A 25,613-nucleotide genomic window follows, 5' to 3' on the forward strand; every position below is an offset into this window, starting at 1 on the left:
CTTAAAGGTGCATGACGAGATTAGACAGATTCCAACTGGCTCCATGGAGTCATGCTAACGGTGGCTAAGTCTGTGCATTTGTGAATTTGCAACCTACGTAGAAATAAAAAGTCTCCTTCCAGCATCAGAGTTCAGATTTCTGTTCAAAGCTGACAGAAGTTGAATCTGCTCTCTTTTTGTGTATTACTGAGGAAACTCACTGCATGGCATTGTTTGTTATAATTCAGAGTAAATTCTCAAGATTATTAAAGTCCTAATTTTTAATCTGTGGTAAGATAGGAAGCTCTCACTGTGAAATATTTTACATTTGCAAATTCACACTCACTGCTAACTTTGAACTTCAGTGTCATCAAATTACATAAAAGTAGAACCAACTAAAACTTCAAAGCAAGATTTTGAGCAAGTGATGAGGTAGCACGGTACATGGGGAGAACTTTATCTTAAACTAGCTTTTAATAGAAGATATTTTTAGATTTAATGTATTAGATCAGGGGTGTCCAACTCCAGGCCTCGAGGGCCGCTGTCCTGCAGGTTTTAGGTCTCACCCTGGGTCAGCACACCTGAATCACACGATTAGTTCATCAGCTGTGTTGGATCAAGGACACATCTAAAACCTGCAGGACAGGCGCCCTCGAGGCCTGGAGTCGCCCACACCTGTATTAAAGAGTTGAGGGGAAACAAGAGAAAACTGAGGCGGGAATAGAAAGACACAAAGCAGGACTGGAACCCAACCAGCACCATAACCATCATCTTGTTCTTTATTACATTTTTTTTTTTTTTTTTTTTTTTTTACATGGCATATTGTTCATGCCGTATTTCTATAAAGAGTCAAGTCCATAATCTTGACGAACATTTGTAGAACAAAACCTACAAATTCCAGGTTCTGTGAGATGTCGAGGATGCAGTTGTACTCCAGCCTACATGTTCCTCCTCAGGACCAGACTCTCTTATGTTGAAAGGGCCACATGCTCTGTCACTTGTGTTCCTCTGTCTGACCTTCTTCCCCTCTCCTCTGCTTGACACAGCTCAAGTTGAATCAGCATATACTTTTAGCTCCACAGACAAACAAGCTGCTTGTGAACAGTAATGTGGCACTGTGGTGGAATCACATGCACTGGCTTGACTGAACATTTATCATCCTGGAGGCTGTGCTGCCAAACCTAACAGGACTCGGCCTTACGTACAAAGGCCTTGCAGCGGTGCAAAACGTACCAAGCAGAGCTGCGACTGAGCCATGCTGTTGGCGTGTATGTACTTTGAACTGGAGCGACGAAGAACGTGCATGTTTGCAGGAAAACACACGCTCAGTAATGCGGGCAGCTGTCAGCCCCGTCACATAGCACAGACCTTTGGCAGGTTCCCAGTAATTAGTGTTGGGTAAACTCATTTATGACCCAGATGGGTCTGGGACCAGTAGGCACAGTGGGTGACCTCTGACCTTCCTGACACAGGATACAATAGGGTTATAGTCACACTTGCTATCTGGACCCTATTACTCTCCATTACTCACATTACTCACCCCTGACTTGGCTGTATCACAGCAAGAGGAGAGGAGGGGGACACCACCTACACAAAGAATGACTCCTTCTTGTTTCTTCTGCTTCCTAAGCCAACTGAATTACCAACCAGATCTGATCTGGAGTCAGAACAATGGACTGATATTATAGCTGTTAAGGTCAAAGCCTCTATCGTGCCTAATTTTACCTAAACACATGCAAACAAACACGCAGCCACATCTCTGACCAGAGTCCTTCTCTTCTGCTCAGTCAGTGGCTCCCCATCACATCGCCTCTCATTAGCAACACCCTGGCCAACCTCAACAGCTGGCTGTATCATCTGAAGGCCCATGTGTCGCACAAACTGTGTGTTCAGTGGGAAGCAGTCATATCAGCACGTCAAAAAGAAACAACAATTTTTCATCTCTCCAAACACACATTCATACACACTGATACAAAAACACAGGCAGACACAGACACTTAAAATGGTCATCTCATCAGTGACAGGATCATGATTGATCCCTGATGGAATCGTGACCGACTTCCGGCCGATGGGCGACCGTAAGGATATCCCCCACCTGTGACGTGGATGATGCGAGTGGTAACACCGCTAAGCGGCATTTAGGAAAACCAGTGGTAATGTAAAATGTAACCACCAGGGGGAGCAGTACTTGTATTTCATTGCACTGCTAACTAGAGGTGGGAATCACCATACATCCCACGATACGATATTATCACAATACTTAACGCACGATACGATATTATTGCAATTTTTTAAAATATTTTGTGATATTCAGATTCTGTACATAAAGGTAAACTTTATCAATATTCATTTTATCTAATATCAAAGTCTCACACTCAGTCTTTCTCTCATTTCAGTCAGTTTTATTGTTGACAAACTGAACGGTTTGTATTACAGTCTAGTCCAACTTAACTGAATGCAACCATCTGGTACAATTATAGCTATTCTGAACTATGCAATTTATGAAAACTATGCAGCCCCTTCAGCAACTGAAGAATTTGAAAGTAAATTAAAACAAAATATAATTTTGCATTAAATAAAAAAGTTTTAAACTTAATTAAAATAAAACATGTTTATTGCTGCCAAAAAAAAAGTTAAACACATTTGGACAGTGAAGGAATGTCAGGATTCTTGCTCAGAAAAAGGATCAACATGCTCTGAAGTCAGAGCACTAAAACCTTTTTTGTAACAAAATATCGATTTCTGCTGTCCCTGTATCGATACATTATTAGCAAACAAAATATCACGATACTACACAGAATCGATTTTTTCCCCCACCCCTACTGCTAACGTTCTTATATAAAACGCAAAATCGAAATGTAAACACACTCGGATTGTGCAACAATATATGTGTGTGTTTGTATTTCTGCCACGAATATGTGGCGCTCTGTTGATCTCTGATGATTAATCAGGTCAGTGAAACGCTGCTGTAGTCTCATTTGGCACTGTGCTTAAAACTACTGATGCTTCTCACCATTTCCACTGTCCAAATAAATTAGCAGCCATAGCGGTGATGATGACAGTCTTGCTCAGGTTTTCTGCTGCTAATCTTAGTATGTCACCTTTGCTGTTTAATTTATGCATGTATGTTACTAAAACTGGTGTTAATACACCTGCAAACTTTGTTACATCATGTTGAATTTATACTTAAAAATGTGCAGAAGTAATTTGTACTTGATGACATAATCTGAGGCAGCACGGTGACGCAGTGGTTAGCACTGTTGCCTCACAGCAAGAAGGTTGCTTTCTATGTGCAGCGCACGAGCTGCATTCATGTGAACTCCGATGTCACAATATCGGCCTTTTTTTTTATCTTGGGGTAACTGTGAGAGCATGTCCTCTGCTGCTTTCAACAGGAACAACACAAACTGAATATCATGTAGGAAAACCTTAAATTCATGGAGTTCACATAGTAGTTTTCTACCGTCCCAATTTTGTGAAAGCACCAAGAGGTAGCTTCATTTTTTTATCACATTTTCAAAGACTGAGCCCATAAAACGCAGCCCAAACAGCTGATAAGAGTCACATCTATCCAGTTCACACGGTTGGAACAAATTTTATTGGAAAAATGATAAGTGATGATAGGGTGTGCTTAAACCATCTTCTTGAGATGTTGTCTTCGGAGCTTGTGTCTGACATCCCCTACTATGTGGACTGGCTGGCAGAACATTTGACATGGGTGTTTTTCACATACTCATCTGCTGCTCAACCCACAAATGCATTTTCCTTACAAATGTGGGCAAATGAGGGAAAAATGGTAAATGGTAAATGGCCTGTATTTGTATAGCGCTTTTACTAGTCCCCCCTAGGGACCCCAAAGCGCTTTACACACCCAGTCATCCATCCATTCACACACCGGTGGAGGCAGCTACAGTTGTAGCCACAGCTGCCCTGGGGCAGACTGACAGAAGCGAGGCTGCCATATCGCGCCATCGGCCCCTCTGGCCCACACCAGTAGGCGGTAGGGTAAAGTGTCTTGCCCAAGGACACAACGACCGAGACTGTCCGAGCCGGGGCTCGAACCGGCAACCTTCCGATTACAAGGCGAACTCCCAACTCTTGAGCCACGATCGCCCCAAAAAGTCTCTATCCAGTTTATTACATGCAATCACAATCATGGAGTAGACTGCTGCCATGATAGATGTCCACAGAATTCATAGTGTTTTAAGTTTAGTGTCAAGTTTCTGCAGTCTGTGATTATTTATAATGTATTTCTGTCCACAGTGCCAAAACTACTCCAAAACAGTGTGTTGACTGTGGTTGATTAGCAAGCCTTGATTGATCTGAATTCTAGAGCGGGTGTAGTTAAGAGGAAGGGCCAGTATGTAAATACCGTTGAAGACAAAATGATTAGCCATCGCATTATTGTTATGATGTTTATTTTCTACACATACCGTATTTCCCGGACTACAAAGCGCACCTGAATATTAGCCGCACAAGCTAAAATCAGGGGAAAATCCTGTTTTGTACATACATTAGCCGCACCTGACTAAAAGCCGCAGGTGTTTCAATGTTGACTTATCATATGTAAGAGAATATGCACAAAGGGAATTGTCAGGAAAGAGATGGCTGTTTGGAGACACGCCCCTTTTATTAATATTTTTACATATTTGCATAACTTTTTAGGTATATGTACAAGTAGCGGTAATTACAAGTACGAAACATGTACCGTGCTTCATAAACGAGTAACAAATGTGGTACATAACAATAACCTACAGCACACCAGAAAAATAGATTCGGCCTACCTTTTAGGCTCAGGTGCAGCGACACGGCTTTAACAAGAAGAAAAGTCAGTCATTCACCACCATCTTTCTCTTCTTCCTGCGCACTAAAACCACCAAAGTCCTCTTCTCCAGTGTCGGACACGAACAGGCTCAGGATGGCTTCGTCATCCACTCTCAGCTTCTTTCCTTCGTTGTCACTTTCAAAACCAAACAAATCCTCGTTGTCAGTGTCGGAGTCGAACACCCTCTGAAGGGCCGTGGCGGTGTCCTCCTCTCCATCATGCAGCAGTCCAGCCCTTCGAAATCCGTTGGTGATCGTGGATGTTTTCACACTTTTCCACGCTGTCAGATTCCACCAGTGGAGTTGAGCATAACTTGCTTTTTGCAAGTTTATCGCCGCTCGTCATCCACGCCTCCTGCTGAACGCGTAGCGCTACTTTGAAGCTTGTTTTTCGCGCTACTTGTACGGCACTATGTTGCCTGGCGGATGGACACGTGACCAACATACCACTCTTGAACCCCGATACTGTGTGTCTGATCACATGCCCTTCCGCCAGGCAACGTAGTGCCGTACAACAGCAGAACAAACAAAACAAATCGTCTTACGATATGACAAAAATCATGGACAATCCATAGAAAAGCTGCACCTGACTAAAAGCCGCAGGGTCCAAAGCTTGTGCAAAAAGTAGCGGCTTATAGCCCGACAATTACGGTACTAGTTTTCTTTAGAATTAACAAATTATTTTTATTTGCACACAATAACAGAACTATTTCAGAAAAAACAAAAATGACCAGGGAGGATATTATTGGCCCCTGAAACTCTGAGCTTTTAATTGAGCCAGAGCACAGCCCATGCCAAACATGAAAGAAATTTGTTTAGAGCATTTCCAAGTGTCTGGAGTGAGGTGTCTCATCTAGAAATCTAAAGTGAGCCAAACAGCACAGAGCAAGCCTGGCAGAGGTAGAGAAAGCAAAAGATTTTAAAGACTATGGAAAAACAACAAGTGAGAGAATGACTGCCAGGACACGAGTGAAGGACTGAACCTGGTCAGAAACTGTAGTCTCAATGAGGACAATCACTAGAACCCTGCACAAGAGTTCAACAGGAACTCCTGTTCTGTGGAAGACAGACAGAAGGATGTTAAGGACAACCTGGAGAAAGATTATGGACACTGGACCTTTGGTAGAAACTAGAGCGTGTGCGCCACAGAGATGCTGCCTACATATGGAGAGAAAGGAAGGAGTGTACAACCCAAAGAACACTGTGTGTGGCAGTATTATGCAGGGGGGATGCTTCAGTGCATCTAGAGCTGGGAATCTCATCAAGGTGGAAGAAAGAAGGATATGTGAGATTTTAAAGGAAAACCTGAAGGAAGAGTGGGTGGTAATATGAAAGAGTATGAAAATACTTAAATAATGAAAAACTAATTGCATTTGAACTTTCTGAATTACATAAAGGTTTCACGATGACCTACCTTTTTGGAGATGCATCAGCATTTGATAAAGGCTTCTCTAAGATGCTAAAAATTGCGACGGGGGTTTCAATGTGTGAAACAAATAAGCGACCAATAAGATTCTTGCCTTTCATAGTAGCCGTCTTGACTTTTGTTAGAGTTACGGTAGGCAAGTCTTCTATAAAGAGGATTATAATAGAAACAAAAGTAAGTCAGCATTCACTCAGCCTCTCAGACCAATTACACATGAATGCAAGAAAGCAGCCCTCTTCACCACCCTGGGAAGCTGGGCTCCAGCATTTCAGCTTCAGCCTGTCACCAAGCTTCCAGCTCTCACCCCCACCCCCTGTCAGAAATAGGGCTGTTAATTTGTTGCGCTTGACCCCGGGCTTTGTGACCAACGTGTATCTAGTTTGTAAAAAGTGCTTTTATGTGGTTTCTAAATATGTCTGGGCTCAAAGGGTTATGATGCTTTTATATTGCCAGGGAGGGAAACAATGCTCAAAGGGTGCAAGTGCTGACCCCCAAACCCCCTATGCACACTCCCTCTCTTTCTTTCACTCCCAGGGTTCTCTCCCTCGCCCCCTACCCCTTTACACAACGACATGCATGGACAAACATTTGCCTGCCTACAAGCATGCACTTTTTTCTCTCACAAATAGACACTCTTATGCATGGGGACACACACACGCGCATGCCTGGACCCTGTTGTCCCATCACCACCCCCTGTGGCCCTTTTGGCTTCTGTTTGTGTCTCATGTCTGTGGGGTCACCAGGACATTCCTCAGCTGGGGCTGCTCAGCCGGGTGGAATAGAGCAGGACCTAACGCGATGTTCCACACTGGACATCAGCGTGGAAGAACTTTGCTGTATACAAACTGCGTTGGCAACAAATTTGCAACAGCAAATAGGATTAGGAGAAAAGATCATTGTGATAGATTTTCTTAAACATAACAAGGAATATTATATCACTTTGTCTTTCATTTCGGTGATCTGAGGTTATTATATTTCTCATTACTATTAAGCTTATATCTAACATAGACTTGTTGAACCACCAAAGAAATTACAGAGATCTGTACTTCTAACGTCTACATGCTAAAATATCTCGACATTCTGGATAACTGACTTGCAGATTGTTGTGTAAGAAAATATGATTAAAAACAAAAATGAACTCTACGATTCTTAGATTTTCAAAGCTGCCAAACTAAGAATAATAATAACACAAACGGGCAGCTTGGTAGTGTGGTGGTTAGCACTGTTGCCTCACACCAAGACACAAAGACTCTGTGTTTGCATGTTCTCCCCGTGGTTGCGTGGCTTCTCTCCAGATACTCCGGCTTCATCAAGGTTGGGTTAAATGTGAATCTAAATTGCCCAGGTGTCAATGTGAGAGCAAATGGCTTCCTGTCTCTTTGTATTTGCCCAACGTCAGGCTGGGCAGTTATCCAGTTATCCATATCAGGTATCCTGCCTGCCTATCATATCTGATCTCTAGGATTCTTAGATTTTCAAAGCTGCAAATGTAATAATAATAATGATGTTGAATTAAAAAAAAACCCTAATGAGAACAAACAACAAAACTGTGGACAGACAATCCCAAAGTGGGATTGGCCATAATACACAGCACTATATTTAGCTTCAAACCCCTCATACCAACTGTCAACCGCTGGTGGGCGGCTGACGAAGGCCACAGGACCTGGGCACCTTGTAATTATTGAGTAAACCATAAACTCCTGGGTATACCAAATAATTCTAGAGACAAATGTGAGCCCACCTGTCTAACAACTAAATCATGGCCAAAACTGGGTGATGCAACAGGACAATGATCCCAAGCACAGCAGCAAATCTACAACAGAATATCTAAAAAACAAACAAATCAAGATGTTGCAATGTTTAAATGCTGTGGCAGAGCTGTGCATAAACAAATGCCTGCAAACGTAACTGAACTCTGCTTAAATTACTCTGTAACAAGATGAGAGATTGTACACTTAAGATCATTTTGCATATATAACAAATAACTGCCAGACCATAACGCAGATATCATGTAATCCAAAAAGTCAAACATTACAAAGTACCATAGGTTGAGTTAGCATCTTCAAACATCTTGTTTTGTCTAAGAAGCAAAACAAAATGCATGGCTGATTTCCGCAGATTTTCATATAGAGCTAGAGTTAGAAGATGTTCAGTGTATCTCTTGCTAAATGACTACATGACTAGAAATTCCACCACTGTTTTACATATCACATATATTTTTCCTAAGTGGAGCCCACGGAAAATCTCCAGTGTTTTAATTTAGCTTTTGTTTTTTTTTTTACCATTGTTAACTAGCCTTAGTTAATTTACTCTATTTCTATACTTTTAGTTTAATATTATTTAATTTGACCCCTATGAGTGATACCCCCCCACCATTAACCTGTGTATCTTGAGCAGGATCAGTTTACAGGTTATCACCCTGGAGCCATGGATGGGGAGGGAGCTCGACGCAGAGCGCCTTGGGGCCCTTGAAACCTAACTGGGTGCAAAGATGCTACATTGTCCTTCCCTCCTGTAGGCCCACCACCCGCAGGAGGAGCTGTAGAGGTCGGGTACATTGTGCATCAAGCAGCAGTCAAGCATGGGGGCCATGTCGGTCCAATCCCAGGCTATTGAGGCTGACTACTGGGACATGGAATTTCACCTCTCTGGTGTGGAAGGAGCCCGAGCTTGTGTGTAATGTTGACAGATCCCGACTAGATAAAGTTGGGCTCACCTCAATACACAGGTCGGGCTCTGGAACCAGTCTCCTGAAGAGGGGTTGGACTTTCTTCCAGTTTGGAGCTGTCCTCAAAAGAGGCAGTGAAGAGGGGTGGGTATTCTTGTATTCCTTGGTTTGCTACCTGTACATGTGGAGGCTTTGCCACTGGACAAAGGGTTGTTTCCCTGCGTCTTCGGGGAATGGGTCCTGACAATATGACTGCCTTCTGAGAGTCACTGGATGGGGTGCTTCAGGGTCCTCCATCTGATGACTCCATTGTCCTATTGGGAGACTTCAATTCACATGAGCAATGCATCAAGTGAATGGCTGTATCCCAATTCAGGGTCTGCAGCCTTAAAGGCCGCATTTTAAGGCCGATTACATCACAGCGACGCGACAAAGGCTGTCCCAATTCGAAGGCTGCTCGATATGCAGCCCTCAAATGCGTCCTTCATTTCCCTGAATTTTAAGGACGTGGCGGTGTAGACTTCGTGGCCCAACATATCCCAGAATGCATAGCGCGGCGGTGGGTGTGGATAATTTTGCCGGTAAAAAACAGCGGATGAGGGGCGCCCTAAGAGTAAACTTATAACTAACTAACTAACTGAATATTATGTCACTTATTTATGTGCAAATGTTTAATAACGAAGAACATTAAAACATTACTGTTGGCCACATGTCGGCAAAGTTATGTGACAATAGTGACGTTTGTACTAACTTGGTTTTAAAGCCTTTACTTTAAAATATACGCCGTTCAATAGCTGAGCTTAATCTTACAGAGAATGATCAAAGCTCATGTAGAAACAAATGAACAAAAGATTTTCTCCTTCATTTCTGTCAAACAAAGCTGTATGACACGTTTCCAGCTGTTAGTATCATGGTTGGTAGGCAACCTGGGCAGCGCAACGGAGGCTAGACCGTCCCATTTCACAAGCCTCGCACTTCCGGCCTTAGTGGTCTTTAAGTACGCGGCCCTTGAGGATCGTTGAGGCTGCGTACTTTAAGGCTGCAGACCCTGAATTGGGATACAGCCACAGAGAGTGGAGTTCTGCTATTGGACTTCTGTGCAAATAACAGTTTGTCTATAACAAACACCACTTTTTAACATAAAGATGTGCACATGGCACCAGGACACCCTAGGTCATAGGTCAGTGGTCGATTTTGAAAACATATCATTGGATCTGTGATCATATGTTCTAAACACTCCGGTAAAAAGAGAAGCCCAGCTATCAACTGATCACTACCTCATGGTAGGTTGGATCAGGTGGTGTAGGAGGATGCTGGACGACCTGGCACATCTAAATGTATTGGGAGGGTGTGCTGGGAATGCCTGACAGAGGCCCTGATCCATGAGATGTTCAACTCCCATCTCTGGCAGAACTTTGACAGCATTTGGAAGGAGACTGGGGACATTAAGTTCTAATGGACCATGTTCCGCACCTCCATTTCTGAGGCTGCAGCAAGGAGCTATGGCTACAGTGTGGTTGGTGCCTGATACGGTGGTAGTCCTCGAGAAAGGTAGTGGACAGGTGAAAGAAGCCATGAGGCTGAAGTCCTGGTTAGCCTATGGGACTTTAAAAGCAGCTGAAGAATAGCAGCAGGCCAAGTGGAATGCAGCTCAGGTGGTAGCTGAAGCAAAAACTCAGTTGTGGGAGGAGTTTGGTGAGGCCATGGAAAAAGACTTTCAGTATGCCTCAAAGTGATTCTGGCAAATTGTCAGGCGACTTGGGGACGAGGTAGTACTCTACTCAGATGTTGGATAGTGGGGGTGGACCTCCTTAATCCTACTGACACATCTTCTGGAGAGGAAGCAGAGTCTGGGAACAAGGGGATGACTCTCCCATCACAAGGGGAGAGGTCAGTGAGGCAATTAAACAACTCCTTGGTGGCCGGAACCCTAGGGTGGATGTTCACTCCGAGTTCCTAAAGGTCCTGGATTTTATAGGGCTATAATGGTTGACACGCCTCTACAATACCACATGGAGATCTAGGGCGGAACCTCTAGACTGGCACACTGTGGTGGCGGTCCCAGAGGGAGGCCCAGAGGATGTGTTTTGACTACAGGGGGATTACACTCCTAAGCCTCCCTGGTAAGGCCTATTCAAGGGTACTGGAGAGGACAGTTTGTCTGTCTTTAGTCGAACCTTGGAAGCAAGAGCAACAATGTGGTTGTGGTTTTTGTGCCCCAGCTCTTTATCCTTACAATGATATTTGAGGGTGCATGGGAGTTTACCCAACCAGTCTACATGTGGTTGTTATTGAAGAAAGCATTCAACTGCGTTCCTCAGACTATCCTGTGGGGAATTGCTTTGGGAGTATAGGATGTCTGACCCATTCCTACCAGCCATTCAATCCCTGTATAACCGTTACAGGAGCGTGATCCGCATTGGTGGCGATATGTCGGACTCTTTTCGGTAAATGCTGGACTCAGGGGTGCCCCTTATCACCGATGTGGCTCATACTTTTTATGGACAAAATTTCTAGCTCTACTCAGGTGGCGGAAGGCTTTTTGTAGACGATGTGTTTCTGTTGGTTTTATTAGATGGTGGCCTCCAGCTTTGAGAGGGTTGCAGTGGAATGTGAAGAGCACCTTCAAGTCACCTCCAAGACATGGTCCTAAGCCAAGAAAAGAGTGAACTGCCTACTCTGGGTCAGGGACGGGTTACTGCCCCCCCAGGGGAGTAGTTTAAGTATCTCAGGGTCTTGTTCATGTGAGTGAGGGGAGAAGGGAGCAGATGGATTGGGACCACACCTGCAGTGATGCTCTTGCTTTACCAGTCCCTTCCTGTTACCTATGGTCACAAGCTCTGGATAGTGACTGAAATTATAAGATTGTGGATACAAGTGGCAGAAATTAGCTTTCTCCAAAGGGTGGCAGGCCTCTCGCTCAGATATAGGGTGAGGAGTTGAGCAATCCGACAGGTGCTCAGAGTAGAACCAGATAAGCTAGAAGAGGTGGCTGGGCGTTCTTACTTAGGCTGCTTCTCCCGTGACCGAACCCCAGATAAGGGGAAGAAAATGATTGAGATATGGATATTACTGAATGTATTTTCTAATTTTTATTAATTGTATTTGATGTACTTTTATTCTTCTTATAGGCCATTTCAATTTTTATTTCCTCATTATCAGCTTGTCAGTCATCTGTCAAAAAATTTGATAATCTGCATGAACGTTGCTATAAAAATGAAAGTTTGATTGATACTATAGTGCACATATTCACCCAAAATATGCCCCTCCTGATGGAAACAGACATGGACTGCCATTTATATAGTGTTTCTCCAAAATCCTTCTTGCTTTGAGACAACAGTGCTAACCACTGGACTTCCACAAAAGAAAAATCTATAGACAAAACAACGATCCTTAATAACCATCAACACACTGTTTGCAGTAGTTACAGATCTACCAAACATTTAACTCTGTCTACCTATTTCAATTATGCATCGCTCTAGTAATTATTAAGTATCAATTGCTTGGAAACTGTTTACAAAGTTGCCAGTTTAAGTGTAGCTCTAAAACACTACTTGCTGTAAACTCAAGACAGGAGAACACCTGTACGAGTGCAGCAGGCTTTCACGTGCCAAGTGTGTTTTTGATGGGAATACTTGTGTGTTTGTTTCTCAGAGTGTATGTTTATTCATGGTAAGTGTGGGGGATCTGCAAGGTGTGTCGCTCTTAGGTGGAATGTCTGCTTGTAATATGTGTCTGAATGAAACTATCTGTGTGCGTCAGGAATGCAAGGTGCGTGCATGTGTGTGTGTGTGCATGCGTGTCTGTAATGAGGGGGTTTGGAACGAGCTGTGATTATTCTCGCCTCCTGCGGTGTAGGTTCTCTGGCTCTGTGGGCCCCAGAAAAAGCGCTCTGTATTTAGTGTGTGGGAACGCACATTCTGCCCCCTTATCGCTGTATTGTTGCAGCTTCGATCTTTTCTTCTCTTTTTTTAACTAATTGAATTCTTGACTCCTGAGCCACAGGAACGGCTCAGAAGAGACCAAAGAGAAAGACATGAATTTCGAGCTTTTTCTTGCAGTTGAGTAAGGCAGAGCAGTGGGAGTGAAATTGGAGTGTCTGAGGTTGGGTGGCAGTGGTGGGCAGTAGTTAGAGAGGGCCAGTTCAGGATGGCTAGGTGGCTGCTGTGGCTTAACCCTGTACTTACTGGAGGTCAAAGGTCCTCCTTCCCTGGTGGTGGTGAGAAGTGTTGAAGAGATGGTTTACCCAACAATCATGTTCCTCTTTTTGAAACGTTCAAAGGCGCTTTTGGTCTCTGCAACATCTTTGTAGTTGTGCTTGAGGAATCCTACACAAAACAACTCTAACCCCCCCACCCGCCTGTTCCCACTTCTCTTCAGGGTAGCTGCTTTCTTCATTAGGTTCTGCCAACCCCCTCTTCTCTACATTAGTGATCAGTGTGGCATACCCTCCATGCCAAACCCCACCACATGGCCGTAAAGATTTAGTGTAAAGACATTTCTGGCTCTCTGGTTCTTGGTGGGAATTTTAAAGTTACTCTTTTTTTCTTTATATAGACATAGCAAGACTGCACACGCACACAAATGTGTAAGTGTCAGGGCCAATGAGCACTTAGAGATGATCCAAATAATTCATTATTTTACAAGTATCTCTGTCTGATCTATGAAGGGTTAGGGGTAATTTATACAACCAAAATAACCCGTTCTTGGTGCTAAATGCTGATGACAACCTTTAGATGTTTTGTAGGATCCACGCCTGTACTGGAGCTGGAGCAGGAATGAAAGCGTGTCATGCAGGAGTGGTCATAATGCTTGTTAAATGTTAAAAATACTTTCAATTTAAAAAATGTTTTATAATAACAATCAATTCTGATCCAAAATTGTAAAATGAAACATTTTCAGTTTATTAACTTATGCTGTGCTGAAATTAATTTAAATACATTTAACTGACTGTGTGAAGTGACTTCAATGAAACATTAGTAGAAATAAGTGTATTCACATTAATCACAGCTGTGCACCTAAACAGAAAGAACTGCATTAACACCAGCGTTTACCTACTATTTCAGGTCAAAACTGCTGCTCTGTACAAGTTCTGTTGACTGTAATTAAATTAAAGTCATTAATCAGAATTGTGATCATTACAAAGAGGTAACATGGATTCTTTATATATCTATTTTTATGTGCAGGGCTAACCAAAATGTAAACAAAAACAAAACATGTCATATTAATCAGCATCACTTTGGTTGAGACCAGTTACTGCACGAAATACCTGGTCATCTATTCACTTACTAACTAACTGAAATGCCATTGCCCAGCCCCATACACACATACAGCAGTAAGAGAGAAAGCAGTGAGAGAGAGAGCTACAATAGAAGTTATTTATCAGTGCGTATCAGAATGGGAAAGTGACTCTGAGCACAGAATGGTTGATGGTCCCAGACGAGCATTTCAGAAACTGCACATATACTGAGATTTGGCTACATAACCATTTCTGGATTTAAAAATGGTAGAAAATAAATAAATAAAAATACATGTACTGGCTAAATGATGATCTTCTAAATTTGTGAAAGATCATTTCCTCTCCAGCTTACGAGTCATCTGCTTTAAGGTGCACGTTTGAGTTATACCAGGCAGTCAAGTACTTCTGACGAAGCAGGAAAATTATTAACAAGATAATCGACCTCTGCTGGAGCAGCGTTCAGATAGCTGCTCTGCTCTGTGTTGGTACAGGGCATTGAAGCTGATAACAGTGGGTGGGTTATATTCTTAAACTTAGTTACAGTGCTTTCAGAAAGACGTCTACTGTGATAAAGTCTACTCTCCACTGCTGTGTAATCAATTATTGTAAATGTAAATGTTATCAGGAAATGATCAGACAGGAGAGGGTTTTCAGGAAACACTGTTAAATGTTCAGTTTCTATGCCACATGTTAAAACAAGATCTAGAGTGTGATTAAAGTGGTGGGTGGGTTCTTTTACATGTTGACAGAAGCCAATTGAGTCTAATAACAAATCAAATGCCACGTTGAGGCTGTCATTTTTAGCATCTACATGGATGTGGAGATCACCCGCTTCAGGACATGAAGTAATCCAGTGACAGCTGTATTTGCACTGCTACACAGCAAACTGCTGATAGTTCATCTGGCAAGCTTCATTTTCCAAATGATAAACAAAGACCAAAGAACGCTTTGGTGGGGCTTAGTTTACGTAGAAGTGGATCTTTCCATCACACACGATACGGCGTCACTGATTTCAAAGCAACCAATAAGATTAGGATCTGTCTTCCTTTGGACTCTGCCCTTCAAACTGTTAAAGGTCAGTTGATGTGAGTGAGCAGGCTTCAGCGTAGAGTGCAGTGATAATCAAGGTTTATGTTCTAGTAGAGTTAGCACGCTTGCTATCCAGTGCAGGGATGGCCCATCTGCCTGCACAGAGCTGGTATGGATTGGTTCTGATTCTTTTATAGTACCATTCTACTCTATTTAAGCAGTCAGAGCACTGTATACAACAGGCCTCATTCACCAGTTCCTACAAACATTTTTTATTCCAAAGGGCTTTCTGTTCACACACTTTCACACTCCAGTAAGACATCAGAGACCAGTTTGGCGTTCAGTATGTTGCCTAAGAACATGCCAAATCCTAGCCATGTAGAAATGCTGGCCAATCAGAAGTCTAGAAGCCTGGGAGGAAAAGAGTACTTCTGAAAAGTTTTTGTGTTTTTCTGGGAAGGCGGATCATTTCGTGTTATGTATTCAAAACCGATGACGACGTTGGTGTCGGCACTGTGAGAGCGTCTGTGTTGAATGTAGAAGCCATGTCCACAGTTCACTCTGACAGTTTTTTGGACTACAAGCCACATTTATTGATACGTTATTATTCTATACACTTTAAGCACCTCATCAATTACTTACTTTACTATGGAAGGAAGCTTGAAAACCTGCATGAATAGGTACTGGGAGATAATGGAGACTACACGACAAAGCTGACCAGTACACCATCATGCTGCCCACCCTGGGAGACACTTTCCTGATGAGTTTATGGTTTCAGTGATCATTTTCATAGTCTACTGTAACACAGCATTTTATTAACTATGGCCTCAGCTACAGTCAAATAAATGGGAAATGTTCTTGAGACATAGTTCTCGGGGTTTTCTGAAGGTCTGTCTCACTTTTCCTTTCACTGCTTTTTCACACATACTCAGTTCGGTTCTTGCATCGGAGCATTTTCAGAGAAAAACGGTCAGAGGACATTTTTTTCTTCTGTAAGCCAACTAAAACTGCAATTGAATTATTCCATATATGAACCAGTGCTGTGTCTACAACTAAAGAACCAATTTTAAACTGTATTTGTACACAGATGTTAATAGCAAAACAACATTTGGTTTCTTTAGCTGAATCTATGAAAAACGCCACAGATAATTCAGTTTAAGGGGCACAAAAGTGTATTTCTGCACCGACCACAGACATGACAAATTCTGGGCATTTCCTGACGTGGTTTACAGTGTGTCTTTAAAAAAATTGAGGAAACTTAAAACTTTGAGGACAAAGAACAAGTGGCACGCCTTATAAACCATGTCCAGCAGATGAAGCGTCTCTGTGGATGGACAATCACCGGCCTCTCAGACCAGCAGGTGATGAAGTGGATACTGTTACAAACGTCTGCATCTGTCTGTGTAGTCACCAGAGCTGTGAGTGTGTGTAAGTCTGTGTTATTAGGTTTCTGAGCCAAAACATGGTTGAGAAATCAAAGGCACTTCTAAAGCGCCGCCACAAAGAATCTGCTTCTGCTGTTTCACGCACAATCAGTCTCTTCACACAGTCTGTGACCAGCCAGCGTCTGAAAATCAGCAGAAATCTGCCAGCTGCTTTATTACAAACTAGATTTAAATAAAATATACCTAAAAATGATCATGCAAATGTAGGCATGACAGAAAATTAGTTTGCATAAATGTAAGTAACAAAAAAAGAAACAAGCCAGGCCACAGTGTTAATGCTGCTGCTCCATATTTGTTCACACTTATCCTTTTTTTATTGGTATTTATTTTAGTTTATTAGCTTTTATTTAACACATTTAACCTTTTTCCGTGGAATCCTTTTTGTATCTCCCAGATTTCCTACAACAAAATTAAGATGAACTGCAGTCAAAGGTTTTTGCGTCTGGTGATTCCTGTTATTCGCTGTGTGTAGCACCGTGCTACTGAACCACTGCACACGGCTGGAATGAAACTAAAACCACTGAACCGTGATGATGTTCCTCTGCCACATGTAGGTATAACATGGCACTGACACCTGCATGACTCATGTTTCCTCATTGTTTACTTATTATTAGTTTCTTTCTTTCATGTCTTTCTTTTAGCACCACTGTGGGTCAGTGTTCCAGTTATGTGCTCTTGTAAAAATTATGACTGAACATTGGCAACAAAGAGTTAAAGTTAGTTGCCAATGCTGCATTCACACATTCAACTTATTAACGTCACTTTTATGCATAAATGATGCAGGAAAGCTGCTACTCTTTAATAAGGGCTGAAAAAACTGGGTTCTAAGAGCTGCAACAGCCCCCAGGTCCTGGTGAGGTGCCAGCACGTCCAGCAGCTACTATGAAAAAGTGCTTTAAATAACGATAAGAGAAAACACAAGTGAGTGGGTGACTCTTACCTCAGTGTGGGATTAATAGCCACGGACCACACTCTGTCACACATGGGAATTGTATCTCTGGGAGCGGTGGAAGTCAAATTCCAAATCTATAGAAAAGAAACCTTATTAGATCACCTATGGATTAAATGACAAATTAAATTACATGACATTATTATTGTAATACCAATAATTGAACACATGATGATTTAGATATACAGTGAAATGTAGCATTTGTTTAGTTAAAATATGAGTAAATGTTTCGTTAACTTCAGTCTTATAAACATGGAGCGGACAGCCCTCTGTGACAGGTCAGGATGCTCTGTGTTTCATGTGAGCAGTGGGGGCGGGGACACAGCAAGGACAGGACGGATATCAGAAAAGTCAGAGAATTAACTTTTGTCTACCTTCATGTGTTCGCTACACAAACAGAAAACAGGGACCGTGTTACTTTATAACGCAACATAAATCTGGTGAAGTTCTTCTGTAATGCTTATCAATGATTATTCTACTAGATCCACAATTTTATGAGCTGTGCACCATAATCATCCAGATTAAAACAAAGATTACAAGTATTTCATTTTGAATATACAGCATATGAAAGCTTTCCTGTTGAATTCAACCATATTAAAAAGCTTTTTTGCAGATTTACATCCAGGTGTATCACTGTGCTTAAACATGCTTGCCAGTGATTTCACTGTAACGTGTAAAAACTACAGTTGTGTCCTTAAATATTTGGACAACTTTTTCCTCATTTCGTCCTGTCCATCATCACAATGAATTTTAAATAAAAACCTCAGATGTAGCTGAAGTGCAGAGTTTCAGCTTTGATTCAGTGGGTTGAACAAAAAGATTACATAAAAATGTGATGAACTAAAGCATGTTTAACACCATCCCTTCATGTCAGCAGCTCAAAAATAATTGGACAAATTAAATACGTGAAAATGAAATGTTCATCTCTAATACTCGGTATAAATCCCTTTGCTGGCACTGACAGCGTGAAGTCACCAGGTGCTGGTTTGCTCCTGTTTAATGCTCTGCCAGGTCTTTACTGCAGCTGCTGTCCATTATACAACTATATATAACTAAATATGTTTCAGTAAACAGATAAAAGACCAAACTTGTGTCAGTGTCCAAATATGTATGGAGCTAACTGTAAACAGCTCGGTGTATGATTGGGCCGGTAAAGGATCTACACACAAGCTGAGTTTCAGGAAGTTGTGCAAAGAGCTCCGCAGTTTAAGAACGGCCTAAAACTGCAAAGAAGCAGGTATTTATCTATATAAGCTATATAATGTCAGGAAAGCATCACAACTTGATGCTTAAAAATAAAAACAGACTCGGTGCTTTTCAGCTGGCCTAAGGCCGTCTGCCAGTCTGTCCATCATCCATTTCTATTCCTCTGATCCAGCTCAGGAGCCGTGAAGACGTGAGGCACATCCTGGACATGCTGCCAGTCTACTGCAGGGCTAATACAAATAACAACCATTCAATCTCACATCTACACTGCACTAGTTCACCTAGCAAGCCAATGCAGGCACAGGGAGAACATACAAACTGTACACAGAAAGGCCTCAGACTGGATCTGAACCCACGACTGTTGCTGTGCCACCCCCGGTTACTTGGCTGAATAGTGAAGAGACCGTTTGACTTGTGATTGGCTCACAGTTCAAAAGTGATTTGCAAATCATTGGTATGGCATTTTACACAGCATCTTAGAAGTAGGACTGTAAACACTCTGCTACTGTGCATCACATAATAAACCCGAAGTGTAGAGTCGTTCTGACCCGGGCTGTCCGGTCTCTGGAGCCACTGATGATGAGTCCGTCTTTAGCATCCACACAGTTGACCTCCTGGTTATGACCTGAAAACTCCACTGGCACATCACTTCTCCTGCTGTGGACGACGATCTTCCCGTCACTGACACCGATAAAGAAGAGCATTAGACTTTCTTTACATTTTAGCCGTCCAAAGTAAATCTGTATTCACATAAACAGAAGCTCTTAAGTTGTTTGATAGGCTGGAACCCACAAATCAAAAGTCTTGACCTCTCTTATGCTGACAGGAGCACAGTAAATGTCTTTACATCAGTGTAAACCAGCGCTTCGTTCAACCAGCCAGATGTATGGAAGCGTGACAGTAAGTCTGAGCCACGGTCTCAAGCTCTCTTTGCTCATCACATCACGACTACTTTCAAACCGTGACCAGAAACCACCTTTCATTGTGGCCATTTTGGGAGAAGCACTGTTGCCCTTAGACGTGCTTTCAGTGAAAGTTACTCCAAGCACAGACTCGCTCTAACTGGCTCACACAAACACATCATTTGTTTCTGCACATTTCACATGTATTCAAATTTAGCAAAGGTAAAACCTTTTGAATCCGAGCTGGATGTACTTGTGTTTTTGGGTCTAAATTATTGCCCATGAAGGAGTTGCAGAGTGCGTTTTGAACGTGGACCCTTCTGAGAACACTGTTTAAAGCTTATATAGACCCTGTGTAAGGAAATTAGGATCAAATACGCCAAAATAAGGCTGAGCATTAAGGCTGTATCAGCTGGTGGTGTTATAACAAAGTGGAAGTGACTGGTAAATACAGCAACTCAGCTACCAAATGGTAAGCCCCATAAGAATCAGAGAGCAGGGTCAGCGGATGCTGAGGTGTGCAGAGGTGTCAATCTCTACAGACCTCCAAACTTCATGTTTCCTTCAGATTAGCTCAAGAACAACCAACAGTTTTCCTTCAGCTACCTTCCACCGCTGATCAGGAGAGAATCTGTGAGAACGAAGCGACAGACGTCACCCTTGTGGCCCGAGTAGACTTCAAACGGACTACGCTGGAGTCTCCCCGAGTCTTTGTGGATATGGTACACCTTTATATCAGCAGCCTGAGACAGAAAAAGAGTGTCCCCGTCCAGCTGTAACCATGGTAACAGTCTGACAATGAGATACAAATAAAATGTAAGCGATTTCAACATCACACCTGAACGTCTTTAAAGTATGCAGATAATGAGGTAAACTGACTCTTTATCAGGCAGAGATATGATGAACAGTTCTTCTGTGAAACCGATCACAAAGTTTAATCTTTGACGGCACTGAAATCCAAACTCTCGTTGTACATCTGGACATGTCTGCATGATGTGAACTGAAATAAGGTACAACAGGGGACTTACTTAGTTTTCCATCTCAGAGGAATTCTTCTTCTGCAGATCCCGCTGTACCAGTTTTGAGCAATCTTCACTCTGTCCTTGAGGCGTATGAGAGGATATCTGCAGGAACAGCAACAACCGAGATGACTACACTTTGATCTGTGTGGGTTTTGAATGCTGGTGGCATATATCTGACCCTTTCATCAATCTATACATTTTCAGATGACACATGAACATTTTTATGAAATAAAATGTTTTGTCACAGAAAAACTGTTTTGTTTTTTTGTTTTTTTTAGCACAACTGTGACGTGCAAACTTTTGTTCAGAACTTCTCAAACATCTGTCAAAAAAGTATGGTTACAATTTCAATTCAGTTTTATTTATATAGCATCAAATCACAGCAACAGTCACCTAAAGGCTCTTAATATTAAAATAAAGACCCTACAATAATACTGCATCAATAATCTTAGGAGCTGCTTACTGGACTTACATATAACCCCACAATACATTTGAATATAGACTTTGTGACAGCTTGTTGAGATGGTCACCTTACACTACGGCTTCAGCGAGGAATTTGATTATAAACGCTCTGTAGCGCGCCGCTGTGTTAAACGATGTCGACACCAGCGTTTCACCCACATGTGCGACTAAAAACAGACCTGCAACAGAATGAATACAAAGTCTGACAGCCCACTGATGACACCACAGCAGCAGTGATGATGACCCTGGCACAGAGTCTGCTGACACACCGTGAAGAGGTGGAGCCGTAACCGACACGCTGAGCTCAGCGAGCGTGAAAGAAACACCAGCGCTGTTCCTGTAATCACCACAAAACCTTTACTGGGACAACGTTAGCAGGAGTCCATCAGAGCACCTGATCAACAAGCTGTGACCGTTGCAGCTGCTCCACCCACAGCCTGCACATGTTCCATTATACTATGCAGACAAACTGTTGACTTGGTCTGATACATGTTTACATCCAGCTTAATGAAGGCTGACGCCAGCAGGACATGATACCTGCAAACATGGGTGAGTCTAAAGGGGACATGGGGGGGACCAGACCGTATTTATTTCAATTCTTTTGTAACATTTCTCAGATTAAAAGTGATATAAAATATTGTATTGATTAAAATGCATTCATAATTAAAAACACAAAAACAAGCCAATACAAAAAAGCACATGGGCCATTAAACCCTGAGCCACTGAGCTGAGGGGTGTCAGCTTGGACCCTGAATTATTATTATTATTAAATAATGTCTACACCATGATAAAGGTTCTGCTTCCAGCAGCACAAACATCTGCCTCATATTAACGAGAGAGCCTTCCAAGAATACAGAGTGAAGACTTTTTGACTGTACTGGAGATGATTCATGTATCTTTTTACATTTAAGAAATGTTTTCTTTTAAAAATGTAGTTTTAATATGGCACTTACAGTCAAAGGGTTTCGTTTAGTATGGAGTTACATTTAAAAGCACTGACATTTCTAAAATTGAAACCAGTGAGCATTCACTTTAAAAGACCTGATTTTTCTCTTTTGAATATTGGTTATTGCTCATGAATAAAACTAAAGTATTTCGATTCATTGATAGATTACAAATTGAGAGCTGCAGCCTTAGTTTACACAAATGATTTTTTTCTTTCAGCTTCCTACTGGGACTTTGTCTCTATGCAAACGGTTTTGGTGATATTTTACTGCAAAGAAAATTCAACACAGTCAGGTTTAGTTAATGTTAGCCTGAACAATTGGAGATCACTATGACGACAGTGGTTTTCATCTTAGTTGTTCATGCAGGCTGTCCTCTTAAAGAACTGTGCTTGCTCACATAAAGGTGAGGGAAGAAAGTGCATCTAAAGTTCAAAAACAATGAAAGGAAGACGTCAGATCTCAATGGGAACTAAAATCATCCTGCATACTGGACAGTGTGTTAGGACTGAAAGGATGCAGCATCATTAGCTAGAAATGAAAATCATACAGGGCTGAATACAAAGACACCTGCAAAAACAAAGTGAAAAAATTATGAAGCCAGTCCAAATTTCATTGCAGCAACTCAAAATGTGCTCTGTGCTCCCGCATGCGTCTAACGAGGCGACAAACGGTGTCCTGAGTGATCTTCTCCCACATCTGGACCAGGGCATCATTAAGATCCTGAACAGTGTGAGGGGCAACGTTGCAGCAGTGGATAGACCGACACGCAATGTCAGAGGAGCTCTATTGAAGTGAGGCAAGTGTAGGGAGCAATCAACAGACTGATCCAGGAACTGCCCGGTGAACCCAGGACCCAGTGTGCATCAATGGGTCCACACTGACAGACTTCTTTGGATCGTTCTCTATAAAAGCTAGCATCTTTTGAAAAACGTAGAGCAGCTCTCTGTCACCAAACATTTACGTTTAACTCTCTTCTCCATTATGATACTTGATCTTGACCTTGTCATATAATTGGCTAATTCGATATTTGCATAAATGGCTGGTGACTAGAATGCATATTACTGCTCAGTGTACTATCAGTGGTGCACTTTATTTTGAAAAGCCAGACAATCAGAGGTCTGAAACTCCAGTTTTCTAACTGACTGGAATGATCTAAAACCTGAACATGATAAGGGTGAAAAAACAAACAAAATAACTGACAGACAAGATGAGGACAACACCACGAGTCCTACTCTGGTTCCGGACTTTTACAGTGCTTGCACCTTAAGCTAAATACTAGGATCAGGACTTGAGGTCAGGTGTGAAACCTTTGGTTCAAACACTGCAATGCTGACTGAGAAGCAGCATCAGGGCAGCTGTCTCAGTGTTAGTGGTCACAGATGTGGAACACTTACTACCTCATAGCAACGCTTGTACGTTTAAGCCAAAGCAGGTGATGCTGCAGCCTGAATTTCACATCGCATTTTATGAAAAGCTACTTAGTCGCGTTTATCGCTGTCATTCAATTAAAAGTGTTGAAAGTGATTTAAAGCAAATCACTTTTATTTAAAGTAAAATGAAGTCTGTTTACTGGTTTATGTAAAATGATGCACTGGGACCACAGCGTTTATGGTTAAACACAACGACATGCTACGGCCACAGGTGTGGAGTCAGCTCCTGTCACTCAGCGTATGCAGTGAGACAGTGCGGCAGCAGCGTGGGCCAATGAACACTGCGTGCAACACGCACAGTTAGGCTAACGCTAAGCTAGAAACACCCAGCAGCTTGCTCAGAAGTGTGCGACTGTTTTCTTACATGTCCTTCCCCTCCCGAGTAATGCCGGTGTTTAAAAGATCTTTAGCAATCTTCTTCCAAACAGCGTCCCGGTTTACAAAGCGGTAAAAGCTTCTACAAACTTGAGAGAGGCGACTGAGAGATCTGTAGTCCAAATAAGATAAGATGTAATAGAGAAGATCCTCTGGCAGCTGAGACAGCAGCATGGCGAGCCCTCGGGCACCGCTGCGCCGCTCTCGAAGCCTCTATGTCCGGTTCTGCGTGTTTAGTTTGTGTATTACGCACAGCGGTAAGGTTTCATCTCTCACAGAGCAGGGACAGAGATGAGACAGGAAGCCATTCTTGCAATGAACCACCGCTTGATGACGACACGCAACGTGTCTGTACGTCATGACGGCATATGTTGCTTTCCCGTTTTAGGCTCGATACGTTGTTGGCCTCCACTGCAAAAGTCAGATTTCTAATGACATCACATTATTCTTGAAAGAGAAAAAAAGAGGTTAAAAAGCAGCAAAACAGCGCATGCGTGTGTGCACAGACAGTGTTTATTTGGGAGTTCAATAAAGGGCTTCAGTTAAAAGAAAATTATGTTCGAGTGTTGTTCTACAATATTTGAAGTAAAAAACAAACAAGCAAAATTACATTTTCGGAAATATGTATAATTTTATAAATATATAATATTTATAATCGGTATAATATTTATAATATTTAAGTTTGAGACCCCTGCTCCTTTAGCTCCTCTGCATTAACCTTGGTTTGTCCTTGTCTGAATCACCTACCAGCCCGCCCTCCTCGACTCTGTTCTCTGTTGGACTCAGTAAATGAACCTGCTGGATACATTTCCTCCTCAAACACCCCCAGTCCGTGGAAAACTCTCTTGGCAACCTCCTCCCAGGAGTAACTCACTCCAGCTCGCAAGTAAGCCACGTTTTTGCCCAGCCTTTCATACTTTTGTCTGCATCAATGGAATATTTCCCCCAGTTAACTCTGTTTCCCCCTAGTGCCTCACGTCCCCTTCGTCCCCTACCGACAGTGTTGGTCAAGTTACTTGAAAAAAGTAATCAGTAACTAATTACTGATTACTTCCCCAAAAAAGTAATCCCGTTACTTTACTGATTACTTATTTTCAAAAGTAATTAATTACTTAGTTACTTAGTTACTTTTAAAAAAACGATTTACAACCTGAATAGGTGATAAAGTGATAGATCTTTCAGCCCAATTCTACTTTTTCTGCATAATCCATCATACAAAATGTAATCAAATGGAAAAGTCTCTTTTTAAAACTTGTTTTATTAGTTTTAATCTTTTAACTTTATGCATCAAGCAAACATTAAATTATCTGCAACATTCTCTGACTGGAAGAAATTTGTTTAACATTTAAACTTATTTTCTGCACATTCCAGCACATAAAATAATTTTTTTTGTGTGTTTACACTCAGTCTTTCAAATAGATGCAAGTAAAACACAGCAGAAAATAAATAAAATCAAAGACTCAGCGGTCCTGTTGCTCTATTTTCACCTGTAAAGCAGGAGTGGGGTAGGCGGAGGTTTACCCTGGTGCAGGTGAGCCGCAGCGGTCAGTTGAAGAATCCGCGAGTTTCTCTGTGAGTTTCCCATCACATCGTAGCTACTCGGTGCTTGCTCGGAAGTTTAGGGGTTTTTTTCACTGTAAAAAGAAGTTTTCTTCCCACGCACAACGGACACTAATGTTTTTGTCACTTTTTATGGAATCAAACTCAAAG

At 42.1% G+C, this 25,613-nt stretch overlaps 1 protein-coding gene across 3 annotated transcripts in view; it reads right to left on the reverse strand.

Moving 5' to 3' along the window:
• fbxw4 (F-box and WD repeat domain containing 4) overlaps window positions 1-24,276 on the reverse strand; it is an 81,747-nt gene extending 57,471 nt beyond the window's left edge. The window contains exons 1-5 of one of the 3 annotated variants that reach the window (XM_084949207.1): window positions 23,893-24,276; window positions 20,696-20,791; window positions 20,274-20,459; window positions 19,314-19,446; window positions 17,551-17,636 (exon numbers count right to left, since the gene is read on the reverse strand). In XM_084949207.1, coding sequence (XP_084805333.1) covers window positions 17,551-17,636; window positions 19,314-19,446; window positions 20,274-20,459; window positions 20,696-20,791; window positions 23,893-24,077 — 686 coding nt within the window. In that variant the 5' untranslated portion in view covers window positions 24,078-24,276. The remainder of the gene's footprint in view (window positions 1-17,550; window positions 17,637-19,313; window positions 19,447-20,273; window positions 20,460-20,695; window positions 20,792-23,892) is intronic. The other 2 variants (XM_084949206.1, XM_084949208.1) reach the window with 2 other exon arrangements.
• Window positions 24,277-25,613: the final 1,337 nt, after the last annotated feature.

This window comes from Perissodus microlepis, chromosome 13 (assembly GCF_051167445.1).
Source record: "Perissodus microlepis isolate ML-2025 ecotype Zambia chromosome 13, ASM5116744v1, whole genome shotgun sequence".
Classification (NCBI taxonomy): Eukaryota; Metazoa; Chordata; class Actinopteri; order Cichliformes; family Cichlidae; genus Perissodus; species Perissodus microlepis.